This window comes from Acanthisitta chloris, unplaced genomic scaffold (assembly GCF_000695815.1).
Source record: "Acanthisitta chloris isolate BGI_N310 unplaced genomic scaffold, ASM69581v1 scaffold11795, whole genome shotgun sequence".
In the NCBI taxonomy this organism is placed as follows: Eukaryota; Metazoa; Chordata; class Aves; order Passeriformes; family Acanthisittidae; genus Acanthisitta; species Acanthisitta chloris.
This window is the reverse complement of record NW_008673188.1, coordinates 1,262-20,439: the sequence shown is the minus strand read 5'-3', so window position 1 is coordinate 20,439 and position 19,178 is coordinate 1,262. Positions and strand designations below refer to the sequence as shown.

The window sequence follows — 19,178 nt, the reverse complement described above, 5'->3', positions numbered from 1 at the left end:
AGCTGTGTTCAATGGATACTTGTTTAGGGCTGGAGAAATTGCAGATAGCTAGCTGTGCTCAATAGATACTTGTTTAGGATTGTGTGGATGTAGAATTTCTTTTCTCTTTTCAACTTTGGGTATGAGACGTTGCAAGAGGAGTGGGAGATCATTTATGAAAAGTCAGCTGGATCATGAACATAATCACTTAGTTCTCCTGTTCTAGGCTACAGTACCAAAGAAAGACCATTTTGGGGGCAGTACTTGGGGAAAGGAGTGGAGGACATGGAGATGAAAGTGACACTAGTTAAGTCTGCTAGAGCTATGTTTTTATGTAGCTACATAAAGCTACATGTAGCTACATGTAGAGCTACATGAAAAAGATGTTTTGATAATACTTTCACAGATACTTTATTTCACTTTAGTTGCAATCAGGCTTTAATGGTAAAATCGTCACCTGCCTTTTGCTCCAAATAACAGTTCTGTAAGTAAGTGTGTGACAAAAAGATTCAGCTGTGTAGCTCCCATCACACTGAAGACACAAATACATCAAAGGCAGTAAGTGGTTACATTGGCTTCAGTATGCTCTTTCCAGAATTCTCTTCGGTGATTGCTGAATTAAAAAAAAATGAGCCAGGATCAAGTTTATCACTTACATCACTTCAGAATATTCAAGATCTGTTTCAGAGGATGCAGGTAAGAATAAACCATTAGAAGAAAAAAAACCAGCCAAGTCTTTCATTTAGCAATGCTGGAATGTTCCTAACCAAATACTAAACTCAATGAGAAAAATGCATCTGGGATAGGCTGTCAAAAGTTCCATTAAACGCATGAACTTCATCCAGATGCATGACTTAATCTGAACACCTACCTTTCTCAATCTGCAATAGGAAGTTCATCTGCAAATCTAAGAAATTCCACCTATTCTCAGTGCCTGCTTTCTCCTGGAATTCAGTCCTCAGAAATACTAGGAAAGGGGAATTAATACAAAATCACTGGGTGTAAAGCAGAACAAGCCATATGCACTAGTGACAAAAAAAAATTTTGGGCAGGAGAAGAGGGCATATTTTGTTAGACTAAACATGAGTAACTATGTGGAAAGTGTGAGGGGTAAAGATTTGGCAAGCCTTTCACAAGGAAGAAGTTGCTTTATGGAACAGTATGGATTTTGTCTATAGCTTATGCTGTACTATTAAGAACTTCCACCCTTTTCAAGCTGGCACATCACAGGTAGGAAATAAGCATCATCTGCAGTGGCACCTCTGAAATAGTTGAAGTTCCATAGCCCTATGTTAGACTTCACTTGAGGCCAGATGTCCATCTGAGAGAAATCATCCTTTTGGACTCCTGTCAGATATTCTGTTGCAAACTGCTACTCCTCAGGAGTATTTCTCAAAGCAAGGCAGGTTTCAGGACCTTTGCAATCCAAGAGCATTAATGCTTCTGCCTGTACCAGAGCTTCTTTCAAATAGAACAGAAATCTTCACAGCACAAAACTGAAACTTGCTTTCGTTTTTGGTTTGGATGCTAGATGCCTCTTGGACTTCCTTAGAAAAAAATTCTTTCCCTTTTGGATGCTAGATGCCTCTTGGACTTCATTAGAAAAAAAATTCTTTCCCCGTTGAGAAACAGCCCTGTTATGTAGAAGATCTCCATAGCCCCACTCATTAACTTAGAGACAGTGAATATCATGTGCACGCTCATTTGCTATGTCAGAGCATTCCCATTTCATTTTCAGACTCACTGGTTAAAAGGGAAGGAATTTGTCTCATTTCAGCAAGGGGCCTGAAATATTACAACATTAGCAGTAACAGATGAACATTCACACTGCAGGTACTCTCATCTGAGTCATGCTTAGAACAAAAGGAGGCAAGTAAGCTACTTTGATTTCAAGCAAGCTAAATTAAAGCACTCACATTTCAGCTAAGTTAATCTCTATCTTCTTTCACAATCACTTAACCCAATTAATTTTCTTCAGCAGAAGTTGTATTCTGGTAGCAGATTGGTTACTAGGGAAACTCAGAGCATAAGTAGAGATTTTATTTTAGGAACTTCAATTGGGTTTAGATGTGTCTAAAATTATTCTTTTTATTCTTTGATCAAAAGAAGAAAAATAGACCATTTATTGTCATGTTAGTATGATACAAAATCCTCTCTTTTTCTTTCTTCCATCAAGATTCCAGCTTTATCTTCTACTAAGTAGAACTGAACATAACAGGAATAGTGCCTATCTAAGAAAACAGTCTATAACAACCACTTGCTCAACATCTCTCAAAAACTTTATACAGGTCAGGCAAGTTAGCAAGCTGCAAAATGTTGCCATCTTCTGCGAAGTGTTTAGGAGGTAAAAGATGAGTCCTAAAAGCTTTGTAAAGCACATGTTCCACAGTCCATTTCCATGTTGTTGAACCAGAGTCAGAATCTTCATTCTGAAATACAGGAAAAAAAAGACAAACAATTAAAGCAAAGTTCTCTTTTTCTAGAGGAGAGTGCTCCTTAAAAAAACCCCTTATGTTATTATATATTAAATAATATTATGTGAGACTATAGCAATTGTAAAATTCTGCTAATATTAGAGAAGTTCGTTCTATACAGTCAAGTTAATTTTAAGCACTGAAAAGTCACTTGCAGAATGGGCAAGCTTAACAGAATGATTAAGCAGACCCTTAGACATAACAGACTGTATTTTTACTTTATATGCATCATTCTTCTTTTATAGAAATATATCATCAGAAAAAAAATACACCCAAAACTGAGGCCAAGGACTCTTACAATATTAAGTCCACTGCAAGGCACAAAGTTAAAAAGTTCCCTCAATACATATAATACTTCAGAAAATGTAAGTCACATTCTTTCAGAATCTTGCCACACTACTACTTGAGTCACTTCACTGATCTCTGGGATTAGTGATCTACAGCTGAAAGAGAAGTCTCCAGTGTATTGGTAGTTGTTTGTTTCCATGACTAGTTACAATATTCTTCTACCTGAGAGTTTGTTGGGTTGGCTTCATCTATTATATACTGCTTTCTGATGGAGTAGAACATGGCTATTTCTTTACTTAGGCTTTCAAAACATTCCTTTTCTTCATCCCAATTCACCTGTTACAAGAAAAAGAATTATTTTTGTAAAATCTGGGTAGTAGTTAGACACTCGATAAAGATTCTTAATATGGAAAAGTCATAATAATGTATTGGCTATTTTTGTGCTGATAAGGTAAATGTATAGAACAAAAAAAAAAGGGCTTTCAAATCAAAACATGCTCATTCAATTAGTAGTTATGAACACAGAGGCAAAGCAGAACTAATCAGTAACCATAGCAAAAGTGGCTGGAGCATGTAACAGTACATTTGAGCTGCACCAGAATCTGCAAAGGAAAGACTGGAGTTGCTTAAATGTAAAGTAGAAAAAGTATATTGTGAATTAATAAAATAATTCAGAGAATATACCTCTGTGGCCAAGCGGAGGATAAATATAGGCAGTCCTTCCAGTGGTGGAACATAGTTGTCTATCAGAAGTGGTAACCCAGTAAGATTTCCTTCCTGCAAGGCAATGCTGCTGCTTCAGTAAAAAAAAGGAATGCTCTTTCTTGCAGCAAGTGTACCATAACTGTCATGTATTGTAAGACTGATTCTTAGCAAACTCAATGAGCCGTAGCAGTATCTGAAATTACACAAGTTTTTAAAGCCTGATGCCAGGCAGATATTGCAGAAAGAGGGTTAGTGGTGGTGTTTAACATCGTGAAGACTGAATTTTAGCCACTAAGCTCAGGAAGACCTGAATTCAGCTTTCTCTCCTACCTCTAGCCACTGACTACACAGATTCTACTTCCCAGGACAGCACATGAATGACATGTGTGGGCGTTATGACCCTTGATGAAGCTCTTCAGTTTTGTATAAAGTAAGAAAAGCATTAGGCCACACAAAATACAAAGACACATTGAGAGCAATGGTGATGCTGTGCCCTCACATGGCTAGAGAGCTGGTTAAGCTGCATACCTTGGTGGTTAAGAGATCTGCATTCCACTTATGGAAGAAATGACTCAATTATAGATCACCCAGAGAGGTCATGGAGTCTCCCTCACTGGAGATATTCCAGAACCATCTGGACATAATCCTGTGCAATGTCCTCTAGGATGACCCTACCTGAGAAGGGAGGTTGGACCAGATGATCCACTGTGGTCCCTCCCAATCTTACCCATTCTGTGATTTGGTAACTAATTATATATAGACTCTGTGTAGCACCCTTAAAAGCAGCACAAGCCCTGAGTATTTTTAATGAAAGGGGTAAGCCATCTAAATCTTACTGGAGCTAGCTCTTAGTGATACTAAGCACTGCAAGAATCATTTAGGTTGGAAAAGACCTTTAAGATCAAGTCCAACTGTAAACTTAAGACTGCCGAGTCCACCATTCATTTACTGTCAGAACTAATAGCTGCCATCACCTCATCAATTTCAAGAGAGAAATAATCTTTTAACATTTCAGTCTTCCTTTTCAGAAACTCCACGATGTACTCAGCAAGTCCTTCTTTTGGGCCATCTTCTTCTGTCCAGCCACTTTCAGGATCTTCTAAAGCAAGCATTGAAAGGTCATATAAGGGAGCTGGCTCCTAGAAATGAAGAAGGCAAACCTGTTGTTAGTGATCAACATGCTTTATTGGAAATCTATAGCTTTTCCTTCACATACTGATTGCAGTATGCAATTTATGGCCTGCAGAGCTAACAGTTCTGCCCATAACCGGTCAAAGGGGTAAATATTTCTATGCAGTCAGCAATCCCACAGACAACTACAACAGTTACAGGATAAACACAGGCAATCAACACTGTGTATTCAAAATAATTATTTGTCCCAATATAATGAGCAACAGCAAAACTTGGTGAGTATCTACAACTGACACTAATAATAAGCAGCCAGGATGACAATTTAACAGTAGTAGCTACAAAATTCCTAAGAATTTTCTACATTTTATTCTTACTGTAAAAAACAAAACATCACTTTTGCAGTGGACTATGCAGACAAAACTAAGCATTAGTCTGAAAGGGCAGACTTATTGCAAATACATTTAAACCAAATCTTTTTATATAGGATATAACGTAAAATTACACTTACAGACAACCTTAATACTCCAAAGTTCGCAAAGTCGTAAATAAGTATCTGGTAGAAGAGTTCTTGGCTAAATTGAAGTATAAAAATTAGACATATGGGCAAGATTGCATATCTTCAAGTTATCAGGAAAGGAAAGTAAGGATCATCCTGGAAACATCAGATGTAAATATCTAGTCATATTCATAAAGATCTTACTAAATAAAGAGTTTAAAGGTTTGCATGCACTATCTAGATATTTACAATTAAATCTATGTCTTGGTTTCTGATGTCATGGCCACACTGGTGCAGAAATGTTACATACTCAAGCATGCAACTGCTGTCAGTGTATTCCCAGACACCTTGTATTTCAATTTTTCTCCTTTGCTCCATTGCAAGAAATGCACAGGAGCTGGGAAATTGGTAAGACATGTCTATCTTAACTATATTCTCCTTTGTTACAAAGTTTATGTAGCTGGCCCTGTAAGGTTGTATATGCAAAACTACAAACTTTGTATTACAATCATGTCCTGCAGGTACTCTTAACCCAACCAGATACAATGTTTTACAGGACTTCTGAAGCCTCTGCTTATCTTTATACCCGGTGCTGTAGATGATCAGGAAGAAAAAAAAAGAAAAGAAAGTCTTTCCCTTCACACTGTCTGTGAGCACACAGTAACTGCATTTTAATTACATTGATTCCCTGCAACTTTTCCCTAGTGTGCCAGACTTGCTTCCACTATTGTGAACTGATCATTTAATCTTTAGCCTCAGACTTTTTGGATAGGCAACAAGAAAACACTGTTGTTTTACCTGTCATTTCCTTCCCTCTTCTAATTAGCTTCATATTTGGTACTTATTTCACCTGCCAAGGAGCCCAACAGCTTCTTTACCTGAGTTTTGTTGTATTGAGAAGGTACAGTTTTGTCTGATACTGGGCCAGAGCCCACTGAGGACTGACACAGCCAACAAAGGAGTGATCATGTAGCATCTCCTGAAGATCTGAAACAATGTAAGGGTGGGGAAGAAACAAAAGGATATAATCTCATATTTGCAACCCTGCCCTCATTTATTGAGTGGCTTGTGTTCTTCTAGCACTAGTCTCAGATTACTGTTCAGTACACCCCTGCTGCTTCTTACAGGCCTGTACTGCCAATTAGACACGTCTTGAAATATTAATTATTTCTGTGCATACACACAAATTCATACTATTAAAGCATAAGTGAGAACAGGTTTATAACAGTTACACTACAAATGCAAATAAAAATTGTAAAAAAATTTAAATCTCTGTGTTTGAACAGTTTCCCAAAATTCATTTCCAGCCACAGGAGATTAGTCAGGGAACACAGACATCAAAGAAAACTGCAGATATAAGTCAGCTTCACAACACAATCTAATATTGCCAGACTAAATTTTGAAAGGGATAGAATAGGTTCATAATTCACTTATTTTTTCCAGAATTTCTTTATTTTACTCTCCAAAAATAATTTTTTTAACATATATAAATGAGAAGGCTGGGAAAATTATGAGAAGTCAGATTCCATAAAGGAGTTCATTTTAGGCATTCCACAAAAACATGTCACTGATTGCTGTCTTTAGGAGCAGCTTTGGTACAGAAGCTTGGCACTGCAGCCACAGCATGTGCAAAGCACTATGCTACTTTAATTCCAGTGCCACCTTTTCCAAAGGAACATAACACAGTGAGAAGAGATTTATTTGTTTCTTCCCAAAGTCTCCTATAGATGTTTCATACGCATATGAAGACAAGACACAACCTCAGGCAGCTGCACAGCTGCATTTTGAGACATTTTTGGATATTTTATGGCTCAGGGACAACTCTTTGATTTCAGTATTTAAACAGTGACAGTCAGATATGGAATTACTGACTCAGCATTACCAGCCTTATGCAAAATGTTTACTGGAGCACAAGCAGAGTTTAAGCAAATGCTTTCTAAAGTTTAAGATTTTTAGTAATGTATAAAAGAACGAATGTCTGTTAGTCTAGCCATTTTAGCTGTGTAAAGTGCCCAGTTCTTACTACCAGAAAAATTAAAGTAAACCCAACGAACCCCTCCAAGATGTGAGATTCCTAACACCTAGACTAATAAGGGTTATGTGACTCAGTATGACTCTGAAGGCAACTGAAAGAGTTAAGAGGGGAACAACCCTAGGAAGAATTGCAGACCTTTTTCCTTTTTCTAAAACAGCTCTGGCCGGAAGAGGAAATAATATTTCCCCAGTCCTATTTCATGTAAGTGGGACAGTTAAAAACGAAAAGCAAAAGCTTTTGCTAAAAGCTCACTTAGCAGCACAGTGAGCTGACTGGGCCTCTTTTAAAATACCTTTTCCTCAGCAGTTCAAACAATCACATTTAGTTGACGGAATAACAATAATCTTGAGAAGCAAAACCCTTGCTTACTTGCATGTGCCTTGTTACTAATTTCCTCCTGGAGAGTCAAGACACTGGTCAGGTTGATAATTCTTCTTCTAGGGGTGCAGGCAGCAGTCATGTCCTTTCTGGTGTCATCTTTCACCATTTCTATGTCTGCATCTTCCCGTGGTCTTTTCCTGCAATACCCAAACAAAAGGAAATATGTTCAATTCTCCTATTGTTTAGGCAAAACAGCAACAGATGAGATGCTCAATTCCCATGCTGTATGTTAACACAGGAAATGCAGAAAGTTTCCCAGAGATTCTCAGAAAGGCAGATTGGTTTATTTTGCTTCTGAGGCATAATTTGTTAGGAAATGGTAGTTCAGAATTCTAGGAGAATTTACGACACTCTTAATATTAATCACATCAGACAACTGTTGCTTAAGCACAAAGCAAACTGGGCTCTAAAGGACACATAAAAAATTGTTGATATTTCTAATGATTTTTTTCCCATGATCATTTTTCTTTAATACTGACGAAGAGGAATCAGATTCCCTCAGATGACTCTGGCCTCTCAGAACAGCTTTTACAGGAGCTATAAGAAGTTAGAGCACTTTTATCTTTACTAGGGTAATGCCTGCAAAATTCAGTGATATAGTTTCTATCCCTCCACAAAAGAAGGGCCTCCAAAAAGAGACAGATCTCCTTAAACCTATATAATTATTTATACTGCTTCCTGCCTTTTGGTATGCATAGAAATCCCATTCCAGTTACAACATCTATCACAAGTTAAGTAATTTAGAGTTCACAGATTAATTTCTTAATGTCATGAAAACTATTCTAGGGAGTTTTTCCCTTGTGGAAAAGCAGAAGTCCAAAAAGATCAGAAAAATCTAGTTTCAGGGCCATGCCATGAAATAAAGAGGGAGCCTTGCATATCTCAGGAAAGATGAAACTTACCGAGGAGGTACTGTCTCAGGAGACAAGCGTCCACGCTCCCTCAGCCCTCCAGGCTTCACTGTGTCCCCCCGAACATCAGTCATTTCAACTACATCACTGACTTCTTCCATTTCAACATCCTGTGGCTTGTCCACACTCTCCACAGGTCCTGCATTAGCCTCTGTTGTCACTTCAGTGAGGCCTGTACTTAGTGGGTTGTTCACTGGCTGAAGAAAAGCATCCAATTTCTGCTCTCGAGAATCAGTGCGAACCATCTGATGCGCATAAACCTTATCACTGGTTCCTTTGGTAACCCCAGAAGATTTTGCTGCTGGTTTTACGACCTCACTGGAAGAACAGTCAGCCCCTGGAAGCAATGTCTTCATCCAGATACAGGGAAGCAAAGAGAAAAGATTCAACAAGGAAAAAAAACCAGAAAGATCAGCCACACTTCTCACAGCATCTTACTGCTCAGAGGCAAGTTTGAAACCCCACAAACAGCGGCAATTACTTAAACAAGCCACCAGCTTTGCACTTCCTGTCCACACAGAGTGAGCATTATCATCTTGGCAGTTAAAATCATTAGATAATATTCCTTTATCTCAAAGGAAAAAAACATCTTTAATGTAAAAAAAATCCCAAGGAAATCTGGGTTAAAAAAATTTTAGTAGTTCTTATGCTATGCGCAATGCAAAGAGAGGATAGAAAATCTTCCCGATTTTCTTTTCTGATTTGATTAAATCCAAAGCGTTGTCAAATACACAGAACAGTTTTCTCAGTCACATCCCATTCACATAAACCAGAGCAGAATAAAAGAACAATTTACCACATGTGAAGACTAACACACTTGTAAAACCAAGATAACTGATCAGGTCCTCAAAAGAAAGGTCTTTAAAATGGTTTCATAATTTTTTTCTCTTTTGCCACACTGTTAACAATGTTAGCAACTAAAGCAATTTCATCCCCAAAACATTGAGCAAAGATCTCAAGGTGTCAGTAGAACACTGATGACTATCAATGTCTGCACAAATTGTACTATTGAACAGAGTAAATGTATTCCTGGTCATTAAAATAGTCACTTCATACATGTTCTCACCTGAGTGAAGTACATCCTTGAAGAATTAGAGCCCAGTAACTTGCTCTCTATGTGTTTTTGCACACACTCCAGAATACTGTCTTCATGAAGAAAATGGACCTCATGTTTTGTAGGGTGCACATTGACATCTACATTCTGGGGGGCTATTTCCAAGCTGGAAAACATTTTAAAATAAGTTAACCTAAAATATCCCATGGATGGCAGAGAGGGTAAATTGGTTCAGTACAAAATATTTCAGGCTTGGGAGCATTACACCATACAAAGAAGTCAAAAAGATCCTGAAACCTGCTAAAGTTACATTAGTCAGAATTGTTTAGTATAGTAAAAAATAATTAATGTGAAGGACTATTCCAAACTCACAAAAATCAGCTCACATAGGTAAGCTTAAACCAATCTTTCCATTGTACAACCACAAAACCCCATCTTTAGAAATACTGTTTATTTGAAGTGTCTTATGAATTAATATGAGAGTACTTAAACTCAGATTACAGACACTCACTATTTCTAAAAATAAGGTCTATCTTCTTGAGATTTTTGTAATGTGACTTAATTATTTCCTGTCTGGCGAATAATTACCACAGTGCAACACCTAACACTATTATCAGAAACAGAAATGTCCTTCTAAACCTACTCACCCTAGCTATATCCTGCAGGATAGTACTAAAAGGCTACTTCTTCCTATTACTTTACCTTAAGTATAGGAATGGATGAGTACTTTTTGGCAAATAAGCAGCGTACACAGTTTCTATGGCTTTCCGCAAAGCGGCTGACTCTACCAACCGATCTGAAACACAGAACAAAATGCTGTTTTCAAAGAGCCCCACTGAAATACACTGCACAGTGTCCAACTACTTCTTCAGACCAACATCTTCACACTCACTATCTTCAAAGGGTATCTGTTATACCTGTTTTTCTCCAAGACCTATTCATTCTTCATATAAAACCCAGAATAGATACTCTTTTCTTGGTAGGTTTTATATTTAGAAGTAATTTTTTCCACAAATACCAAAATAACCAGGCTACCTTTTCATTATTTCATAAAGGTTTGTTGCATCCCACAACAGTACTGCTAGAGAACAGAGCGATCACTCTGAACCAAGTTGGCAGGAAATGATCATAAACTTGATACCCTAAAGCTGAAGTTTCTCTAGGCCCAGTTAGCTGCTTTCCACTATTTAGAGTGCAAAGGATGATGCACATTACAAATCAAAAATCTCTTCAAGATCTACAATTAACTGTAATACTTACTCTTCAAAATGTTTTTAAGAATGCTCATACAGTTTGTAGACCTTCAGCAAGTTTTGTTCTTCTCAGAATTATGTAAGAAACAAATGACTACAAATTGCTGCCTTTTTCTTTTTAAACTTACGGTTTATGAAGAGTAAAAATATACATTTCTTCACAGAGTAGTTTGCATTTGTGATGTAACCTTTCATTTTAAAGGCCAGATTTGCATCTTCACAGCCCACTTCTATCAGCTCCCTGTTGACAGGAACACAAACAAAAAAATAATTCTTCTGTTGATGCAAATTTTGAGCAGTACTCACAAGCTGTGATATACTGATCTGTATTCTATTTATATGACAGTTAATGAAAACATTAGAATTATTTGAGAGTCCAAACATTCATTGCTGGGCCACAATAATTATTTAGCCTGAACTGCATTGTTTCTTCTTCCTAAGTGCAAAGCAGTAATACTGTATGATTGGAATCTGTAAAACCATCCACATTATCTTTTTAACACTGCAGCATATCACAGTATCTATGATATTATAATCTATTGATAATTCTAATATTCATTTCACTCTAAGTCATTACCAGTGATGGACAAGGACACTTCAAAATCATCAGCAGCCAGGGAAGAACTCACTTTCTTGGACTACTCTGTCCGCTTTTGCCCATCTAATATTTATTGGTGGGCAGTTAAGAAGTCATTGAAATGTAAAATCTTTGTCCTTGCTCATGCATACAGATCCTAACATTAACAATATTTGTTATGTTTTAATAATTTTCATGATTCATTAGTCAAGGAAAATCCACTTTGGTAGTTTGTGAGCACAGCTCTCTAGCAAGGCATTATGCCAACTTCTAAAGTTTACACAGAAAAGACTTATGGGCTACTTATTTCCAATTCAACCTCAATATATATGCTGAGTGCATTGAAAGAACAACTTTGTAACTTCCCTTTGGTACACAAAAGGCACTCACACATTCTGCAAGAGAAGGGAGAGCTCTCTCATTGCAGCACTCCCATTTCTCTGCAATTCACCTTGAAGCAGGCAAGAAAAGTTAGCACAGCCCATGGTCTTTAAAAGAGAAAAGGGAGCATGATTCACTAAAAGACTTCACGTTGAAAGGAAGCTTGACATAAACACACCTGCTAACAGCATTTCCAAAGATGGACCTAATGTTGTCCACTGTTGAGGCGTTGGATAAGGTTCTAACATCTGACACAGTCTCACCTTGCTAAAGAGAGCAGAAATGAGTATCAATCAATTCATGGTTCTGGCTGAAGTTTTAGAAATATGTTAAACTAAACAATAGCATTTCTAACACAAAGGCATGGAATATAACATCATTAGACTGTTCTTGTTTTCTTACTTACTTTTTTATGCTCAAACAAGCAACAGATGGTAAATAGCACAGGTTTCATTACAAGATTTGCTAGATCACATCAGACCCAATTCAGTAAAGGATCATCAATGCCACAGAACAAACGTACTCTACCCTATCCTCTTTCACACAGTAATTAGTAACCAGACTCTTGAGACAAGCTGAAACAACTCATAAAAATAATCCAAAATACAACGTTGACCACAAACTCTAAGCTCCTGACAAATATATTTTTGCCTTGTTTATTTCTAACTGACATGCTTTCTATCCCAACTGCAACAATGTACCCTTCAACATTTCAGTACAGGAGAAGGCTCTGTGTGCTGTTCCCATTGCAAAAGATGCAGTGCAAACTTTCTGGCATTTCAGATATACACATTATGTATATATACACAGCCACATACAGACACACAGTGAAGTTATAAGGACTTTATCTACACACCTTTTTAACTGAAAAGCTGATGCCTGAGTTATGGATGGCATACCTGAAAAACAGGTAAACAGAAGTCTGCAGTGTATGAAATAAACATTTATTTTATTTGCTTTGATTGCCAAAAAGTAGCTAGACATGAGGGCAAGCAATTTCACTTCCTGTTGGACAGTAAGGAGATTTGAGCCAAACTGAGCTTTTGCAGACTGAACAGCGATCAAAGTAAGGTTTTTTTATCTATAACTCACCTGTAACCATATGAAATTCAGCTTAGCTTAGTTTATTTTTCAAAAAAAAAGGATCAGCTTCTACAAACCCAGTTAGCTCAGTTTCACTGCACAGGTTTAACTAAAAATAACCCAGCAAAACATCCTCAGTATAACAGAATGAAGTCTCAGCAACTATGGAGAAGGATCTGAATAATGGCTGGCTCTCCTTTCTAACTTCTCCCACCCAGATGGTTCAGCTGTCTGTGATCCCAGGGCCAAATTCTGATACACGACAGCTGTATAACCTTGACTCAAGCTCCTAGGGAAGTTGCTGTGTTGTGAGATACCACAGAACCTTACAAAACGAGAAATGCAGACAGACAGAGGTTAGACTGTTGTGACGGGGAACTCAGAAATTCAAGAAGGAAAACAAAACCAAAATGTAATAATAGAAAAAAACTAATGAAAAATAATCAACCAGTGAGCTGGAAGCCTGTAACTCAGCAAGACCTCAGTTCATCCTGTTCCACAGAGCAGCAGGACCTGACCCTCCACCTCCTGGCCAAAGTCTGCCTGACCAGTAAAGACACTGAAGTAGCTCATTTGGGGAACAGACTAACACTTAGCATACAGTCTTGCTACTCTTTGCTACCTTTTGTGTTTTCTGAAAAGCAAAGCAGTTCTTTTGTTTAAAATGAGTAGATCCTGCTTGCAAGGCCTCTGCACATGGCAAAAGATGCAACCAAGGGGCACAGGAAGGGAACATCCAGTAGCAAAATTTATATTGTTCTTTTTAGGACATGAAATCTTCATTCGGCTTTTTTGTATTCAGCCAAGTCTCAATGATCCTGCACAGTTTTCACATGGATTCTATTCATCCCAAGTACGTTTAGAGTTCACTCATTCAAGTCTAGTGCCATTTCTTTGCCAGAATTCTTACAAATAATTAATAGTCACAGATAGAATACACTGTTTCTCCTCTGGATTTTTTCTATCAAATTGGATGGACAGTTATCTGACACAGCACACTAACAAACCGTTTTAAAAAAAACCCTAACAAACAAATAAAAAAACAAAAAAAATGACACTAAACACATACATGCCATTTCTTCTGAAAAACCCCACTACTCCCCATGGCAGTATACAAAATTGGAGCCTCCTATTTCAGTTTACCTGCTAACAACTTCTATTATTTTTGCATATTCTTCATTTGGATTTTTTAAAGCTTTCCTCCTTGTAATTACATTGTAAAAGAGATCTTCAACCTACAGAGAAAAAGATCACAATTAAAAATAATTTAAAAAATCCTCTCTTACTATATAAGCAATCTAAATCCATCTTATTAATTTTGATTTTACATATACATTTTCTGAGAATACTTTAGTATATGAAGGATTGAAATTCAATTTATTCCTTACCTCCCTAACAAAATGCAATTTGAGAGGAACATATGCTTTCAAGTATTTTGGTACATCAGTATTTTTACAAATAACAACAATTCTACAGCTCCTTTTTCAGTGAATGTTATATACCTCCCACTCAAGATGACAATGGACTCTGATTACACTGTGTTTTAATGAAATGCAAACAACTGATAAAACAGCTGCTTCACCCAAAGCTGTTCATGTAATTAGAACAGCAGCTCAAACTGTTCATTTACACTATTTATTTAAACAACATGCAATTTATTTTTCTGCTATACTGAGAAAGGCAGAATTTTAAAGTTCAGTTTATTTTTTAAGACACATTATCCTAAGCATTGATATGTGAAGCTTGCAGGGTGTATGCTCCCAGCAAGCAAGAGACATACCTGCAGACTCCTAGGCCATGCTTCCACTTCCCACCCTACACTGTGCAGCATGCACACTCCTTCCCATTCCAAGTTCCTTATTTTTCATCTTCCCAATCCCAACTCACATTCAAAGAATGCTATGATATATGAAATATATGAAATATATGACTGGACACAAAGCTACAACGGGAAAACAAATGGGTGTCTCAGTTTCCTGTGCCAATCCTCATCCTCCTACTCTGGCTCATACAATGTAGACCACTCCTCCATATTCCAAACTTTTCATAAGTCCATTGAGATTTTCAGCAGTCCAGGAGGATGATGAAATATTTCTGATAGTAAATGACTATGCTATCCTCAGAAGGAAGAAAGAAAAAGAAAAAAAAGACTATCTTCTGAAATTCATCTTGCTGTCTTTGGTGAAGAAAACAACAATAAAAAAACCCAGAAAACCATACAACAACATAATGTGAAAAATATTCCACAAGCTGATACTGTCACAGACCTTGTGATCTAAGTGGTACAAGCATAACAACTAGGGAACAGAAAAGGGGTAAGAGAAAACAGGCACAAAAACCTACCGTGATCTGAGTTCCTTGGTTTCCAGCACAGGGTTTCGGAGGGGCTTTAATTTTTCCATCACTGTAAGTAGCTCTAGGCAGAGAATAAAAAGTTGTCAGACGTCTAGGTTTACAGAAGGGCAGACATGGACAGAAGACAACTAAGGGAGAATACAAAAGAAATCCCACCATCTCACACTACTCCTGGCAAAGAGCTTGGGACACTGAGACTTAGCTGCAAAACCCTCCCCCACCTTTTTACTAGAGGAAAACTGTCTTATTAATTTTAAGGACCAGAGGGGCAGTGGGGGACTGGGAATAATAGCAGAGGAAAAGAGGCAGATAATGGCATATATGTTTTGCAATTCTATTACTCAGACTTTTACTGTAAAGGCAGGATTATTGCATTTTGTCTTTCCTTAATAGCTAGACATGGCCTAATAACAATTCTTCCACTAGGTTTTACACTTCACTTATACCAACAAGAAATTCTTGACTTTACTATAAGGTCTGTTTCCTTTTCGCCTGTAACAGGATTTTGAAAATAAGAGATTTCTGACCCACGTAGGTCTTTCAGCAAGTTAAACAGATGCATGACTTCAAAGGGGAGACTTTTTTTCTCTCTCATATACCCTGTGTATTTAAATGCAACAAAGATCAGTCAAACAAACCCTTGAAAGAGCAAGATGCAAAGCTTCTCTTTTTTTTCTTCCCCTTCTTTTTCTTAAAAGTAGTTGAGAAATTAATGGATAGGCTTGCTTGTATTTAGAACAAATTTTCAAAAGAATATTCCAAACTTTTTTGGGTGGGATTAGGCATGATACACTAACAAACGAAGCTGTAAATTCCTGTGCTCGGAGACTTGTGAAATCTGCAAGACATGCTGCCTGTGTTTATACACAACATTTTATCCCGAACTGGAGAAAAAGACACATGTTTACCTCACATCAGCTGCTGAAACAGAACTGCCTTTAAGATTCCCTGCCCCTCCCCAGCTTTTGAAATACATTGTTTAGCTAAAGTTTGCCTTCACAATTTGGGATAAAAATCACTCAAGCTATGTTTTCTCACTTTCTAGGTCTTTTTTATAACTACCCTTACCTTAACCTCCTCCTTAACAAGAGCACTGAAAAGACATACATGTGTTCATTATTCCATGCAGCAGAAGTCACCATAACATACCTGAATGCACACCTTGCATCAGCTGTTTTAGTTGTTACCGTTACATGGGCAACATGACTGATGCTAGCCAATGCCAAAGAGAAAGCATCTTTGTAAACCTTGCTCTGGAGAGCACTGAGGAGTGTCCACACTTTAAACAGCATTGCTAAATTTTGATACATCACTTGCAAATAATTAATAAAAACCCTTCCAAGAAAATTGCAGGTCCGTAAAGCTTTAATAGATTTTAGTATCTATAACACTGACTTTTATCCAGGACCACCTTCTTAGACTTCTCTAATATTCCATTATCTCTGACAATGCAAGTGGTTTAACCATGTAACATAACTAAGAGAAATTTGCAAAGTTATTACAGTTGTGCCTTTTCCTCTCTCTTGTGTTAACAAAAGAACAGCTGGAAGGTTTTAGCTGTTACTTTCTCATTCTTGTCAAAGAACTTCTTTTGATTGTAGGTAATATCACAAAGTTAGGTTACAATGGTTTTCCTGGAAAACTCAATGGACTTGTCTACACAGATGAAACCAGCCTCAGGACCAGACTCCACTGGCTGTGGAGCTGATTGTGTTGAAAGTGTATGAGGAGAGGACTCAAGCAGTCAACTCTCTGGAGCATGCAAAGATCTATGTACCTGAGCACAGGACAAACACTTATCTATCTTGTTCATCTGCAGAGGAAACCAAAACTCATCCTTGACTGTTGTTCCAGAGAAGTTTAGATACAGTCTATAAGAATATCTGAGGGGCCAGAGATACTAACTTTGTCTAATAGCAAAAGCAAAGGAAGACAAATGTATATTTCAAACATTCAGTTTTAAGTGTGGTATTTAGACAAATGTATGGCATCAAAGATTCACCTTCCACTCAAATCTTTCATTGTCTTTTATCTGTAGTTCCTGAAGCAGCATTTGAAAAGACAGGCCTTGTTTGTCTTTTTAAAAAAGTATTACTCCAGAAAGTAAAAAGAATACATACCTCTCCCTAGGCATCTAATCTTGAAAGTCACAGGAATTGTGACAATTGAACTCTATTGACATGGCAGACTGTGCTGGTTTGAGCTGAAGTAGAGTTAACTTTCTTCACAGAGGCTAGTATGGGGCTATCTTTGGGTTTTGTGCAGAACACAGAGTTGATAATGCAGAGATGTTTTTGTTGTTGCTGAGCAGAGCTTACACAGAGTCAAGGCCTTTGCTGCTTTCTGTACTACCATGCTGGCAAGGAAGTTGAGGATGCATGGGAGACTGGGAGGAGACACAGCTGGGACAGGTGACCCAAACTGACCAAAGGGATATTCCATACCATATGACATCATGCTCAGTATATAAGGTGGGAGGAAGAAGGAGGAAGGGGGGACATCTGGAGTGATGGCGTCTGTCTTCCCAAGGAACCGTTACGCATGATGGTCCCTGCTCTCCTGGAGATGGCTAAACACCTCCTGTCTTCGGGAAGCAGTGAATTAATTCCTTGTTTTGCTATGCTTGTGTGTGCAGCTTTTGCTTTGTCTATTAAACTGTCTTTATCTCAACCCATGAGTTTTTGTAGCTTTTATCCTTCTAATTCACTCCCCCATCCCATTGGTGGGGGAGTGAGTGAGAGGCTGCATGGTTCTTGGCTGCTGCTGGGGTTAAACCACGACACAGACTCTCAGAAATCAGAAGCTTCTATAAAGAGCACTGGGAATGAGACAGTATGTACACCCCACTACAGCAGGACAGCAACAATTAACAGTTTCAAAATCTTGATGAAGAGCTTACCTCACCCCTAAAACCGTACGTAGAAATACTAGCCAAGTCTTCAAATTTTTGCAGTTTACTCGTAGTAAATCTCTCACATACAATGTCCAGATCTTCTTTCTATATAAAAAGGACAAGAAATAGTCACTTTCCAAATTTTTTCAGGATCAGAAGCACTTACAAATTGAAATAATTTTTAAAAGACAGTATTAAACACCAGCATACAGCTGTCAACTCTATTTACTTACTCTGATACCACAGCCGTTATCTTGGACCTGGATGAGCTTCAGACCACCTTCTTTAACTACTACCTGGATACTTGTAGATTTAGCATCCAAACTGTAGAAACCAAGAAAGAATTCTAGAGAAAAGCAGTTCTAGAGAAAAAATGGACTACATGATGTTGATTTAAATTTATTTGTTCTCTCACACAAGTGATAATTTGTTTCTACTCATCACTCAGAATTCATTCTGTTTCACATGACTCTTTACTGTCTCCTTCCTTTTTAAGTACATTGACATATGATTCTAAATCACCATCCAAAATAATTATGAAGAACTTGCAGAAATTTAAAAGTTAAGAAGGTGCCTAGTCCAAGAAGCAGATCTCTCTCCCATTACTGAAACCCACTGCAGAATCTACTGCTTGTTTTCACACAGCTGATACAGCTTACTACACCTACTAGTAAAAAGGTACTAATTTTAATCCCAGGCAGAGTTTGTTTAATATCTCTATCTATGATCTGGACAACGAGATCAAGTGTACACTTAATCAGTTTGCAGATGACACCAAGATGGGTTGGAGTGTTGATCTGCTGGAGGGGAGGAAGGCTCTACAGAGAGGTCTGGACAGGGTGGATTCATGGGCCAAAGCCAATTGTCTAAGGTTCTGAAACAAGGCCAAGTGCCAGAACGTGCCCTTGTAGCTCCATGCAGAGCTACAGGCTGGGGGAGGAGTGGCTGGAGGCCCATCAGAAAGGGACCTGGGAGCACTGGTCAACAGCTGGCTGAACATGAGTTGGCAGCATGCTGCAGCGGGTCCAGAGAAGAGGAATGAGACTGGTGAAGGGACTCAAGCACAAGTGCTATGAGGAGAGGCTGAGGGAGCTGGGGGTGTTCAGCCTGGAGGAGGTTCAGGGGAGACCTTATCACCCTCTACAACTCCCTGAAAGGAGGTTGTAGTCAGGTGGGGGCTGG

At 38.1% G+C, this 19,178-nt stretch overlaps 1 protein-coding gene across 1 annotated transcript in view; it reads right to left on the bottom strand.

Annotated features, from left to right (window-relative positions):
* Positions 1 to 1,998: 1,998 nt before the first annotated feature.
* The window catches only part of MLH1 (mutL homolog 1), a gene marked incomplete at its 5' end in the record, with an annotated part of 18,438 nt that continues 1,258 nt past the window's right edge, over positions 1,999 to 19,178 (bottom strand). Inside the window, 18 exons of the mRNA XM_009074842.1 lie at positions 1,999 to 2,408; positions 2,964 to 3,077; positions 3,426 to 3,518; positions 4,421 to 4,585; positions 5,086 to 5,149; positions 5,952 to 6,060; positions 7,478 to 7,626; positions 8,392 to 8,750; positions 9,467 to 9,620; positions 10,157 to 10,250; positions 10,836 to 10,948; positions 11,844 to 11,932; positions 12,522 to 12,564; positions 13,892 to 13,983; positions 15,092 to 15,164; positions 16,253 to 16,350; positions 18,003 to 18,101; positions 18,230 to 18,320. Coding sequence (XP_009073090.1) covers positions 2,241 to 2,408; positions 2,964 to 3,077; positions 3,426 to 3,518; positions 4,421 to 4,585; positions 5,086 to 5,149; positions 5,952 to 6,060; positions 7,478 to 7,626; positions 8,392 to 8,750; positions 9,467 to 9,620; positions 10,157 to 10,250; positions 10,836 to 10,948; positions 11,844 to 11,932; positions 12,522 to 12,564; positions 13,892 to 13,983; positions 15,092 to 15,164; positions 16,253 to 16,350; positions 18,003 to 18,101; positions 18,230 to 18,320 — 2,167 coding nt within the window. The remainder of the gene's footprint in view (positions 2,409 to 2,963; positions 3,078 to 3,425; positions 3,519 to 4,420; positions 4,586 to 5,085; positions 5,150 to 5,951; positions 6,061 to 7,477; positions 7,627 to 8,391; positions 8,751 to 9,466; positions 9,621 to 10,156; positions 10,251 to 10,835; positions 10,949 to 11,843; positions 11,933 to 12,521; positions 12,565 to 13,891; positions 13,984 to 15,091; positions 15,165 to 16,252; positions 16,351 to 18,002; positions 18,102 to 18,229; positions 18,321 to 19,178) is intronic.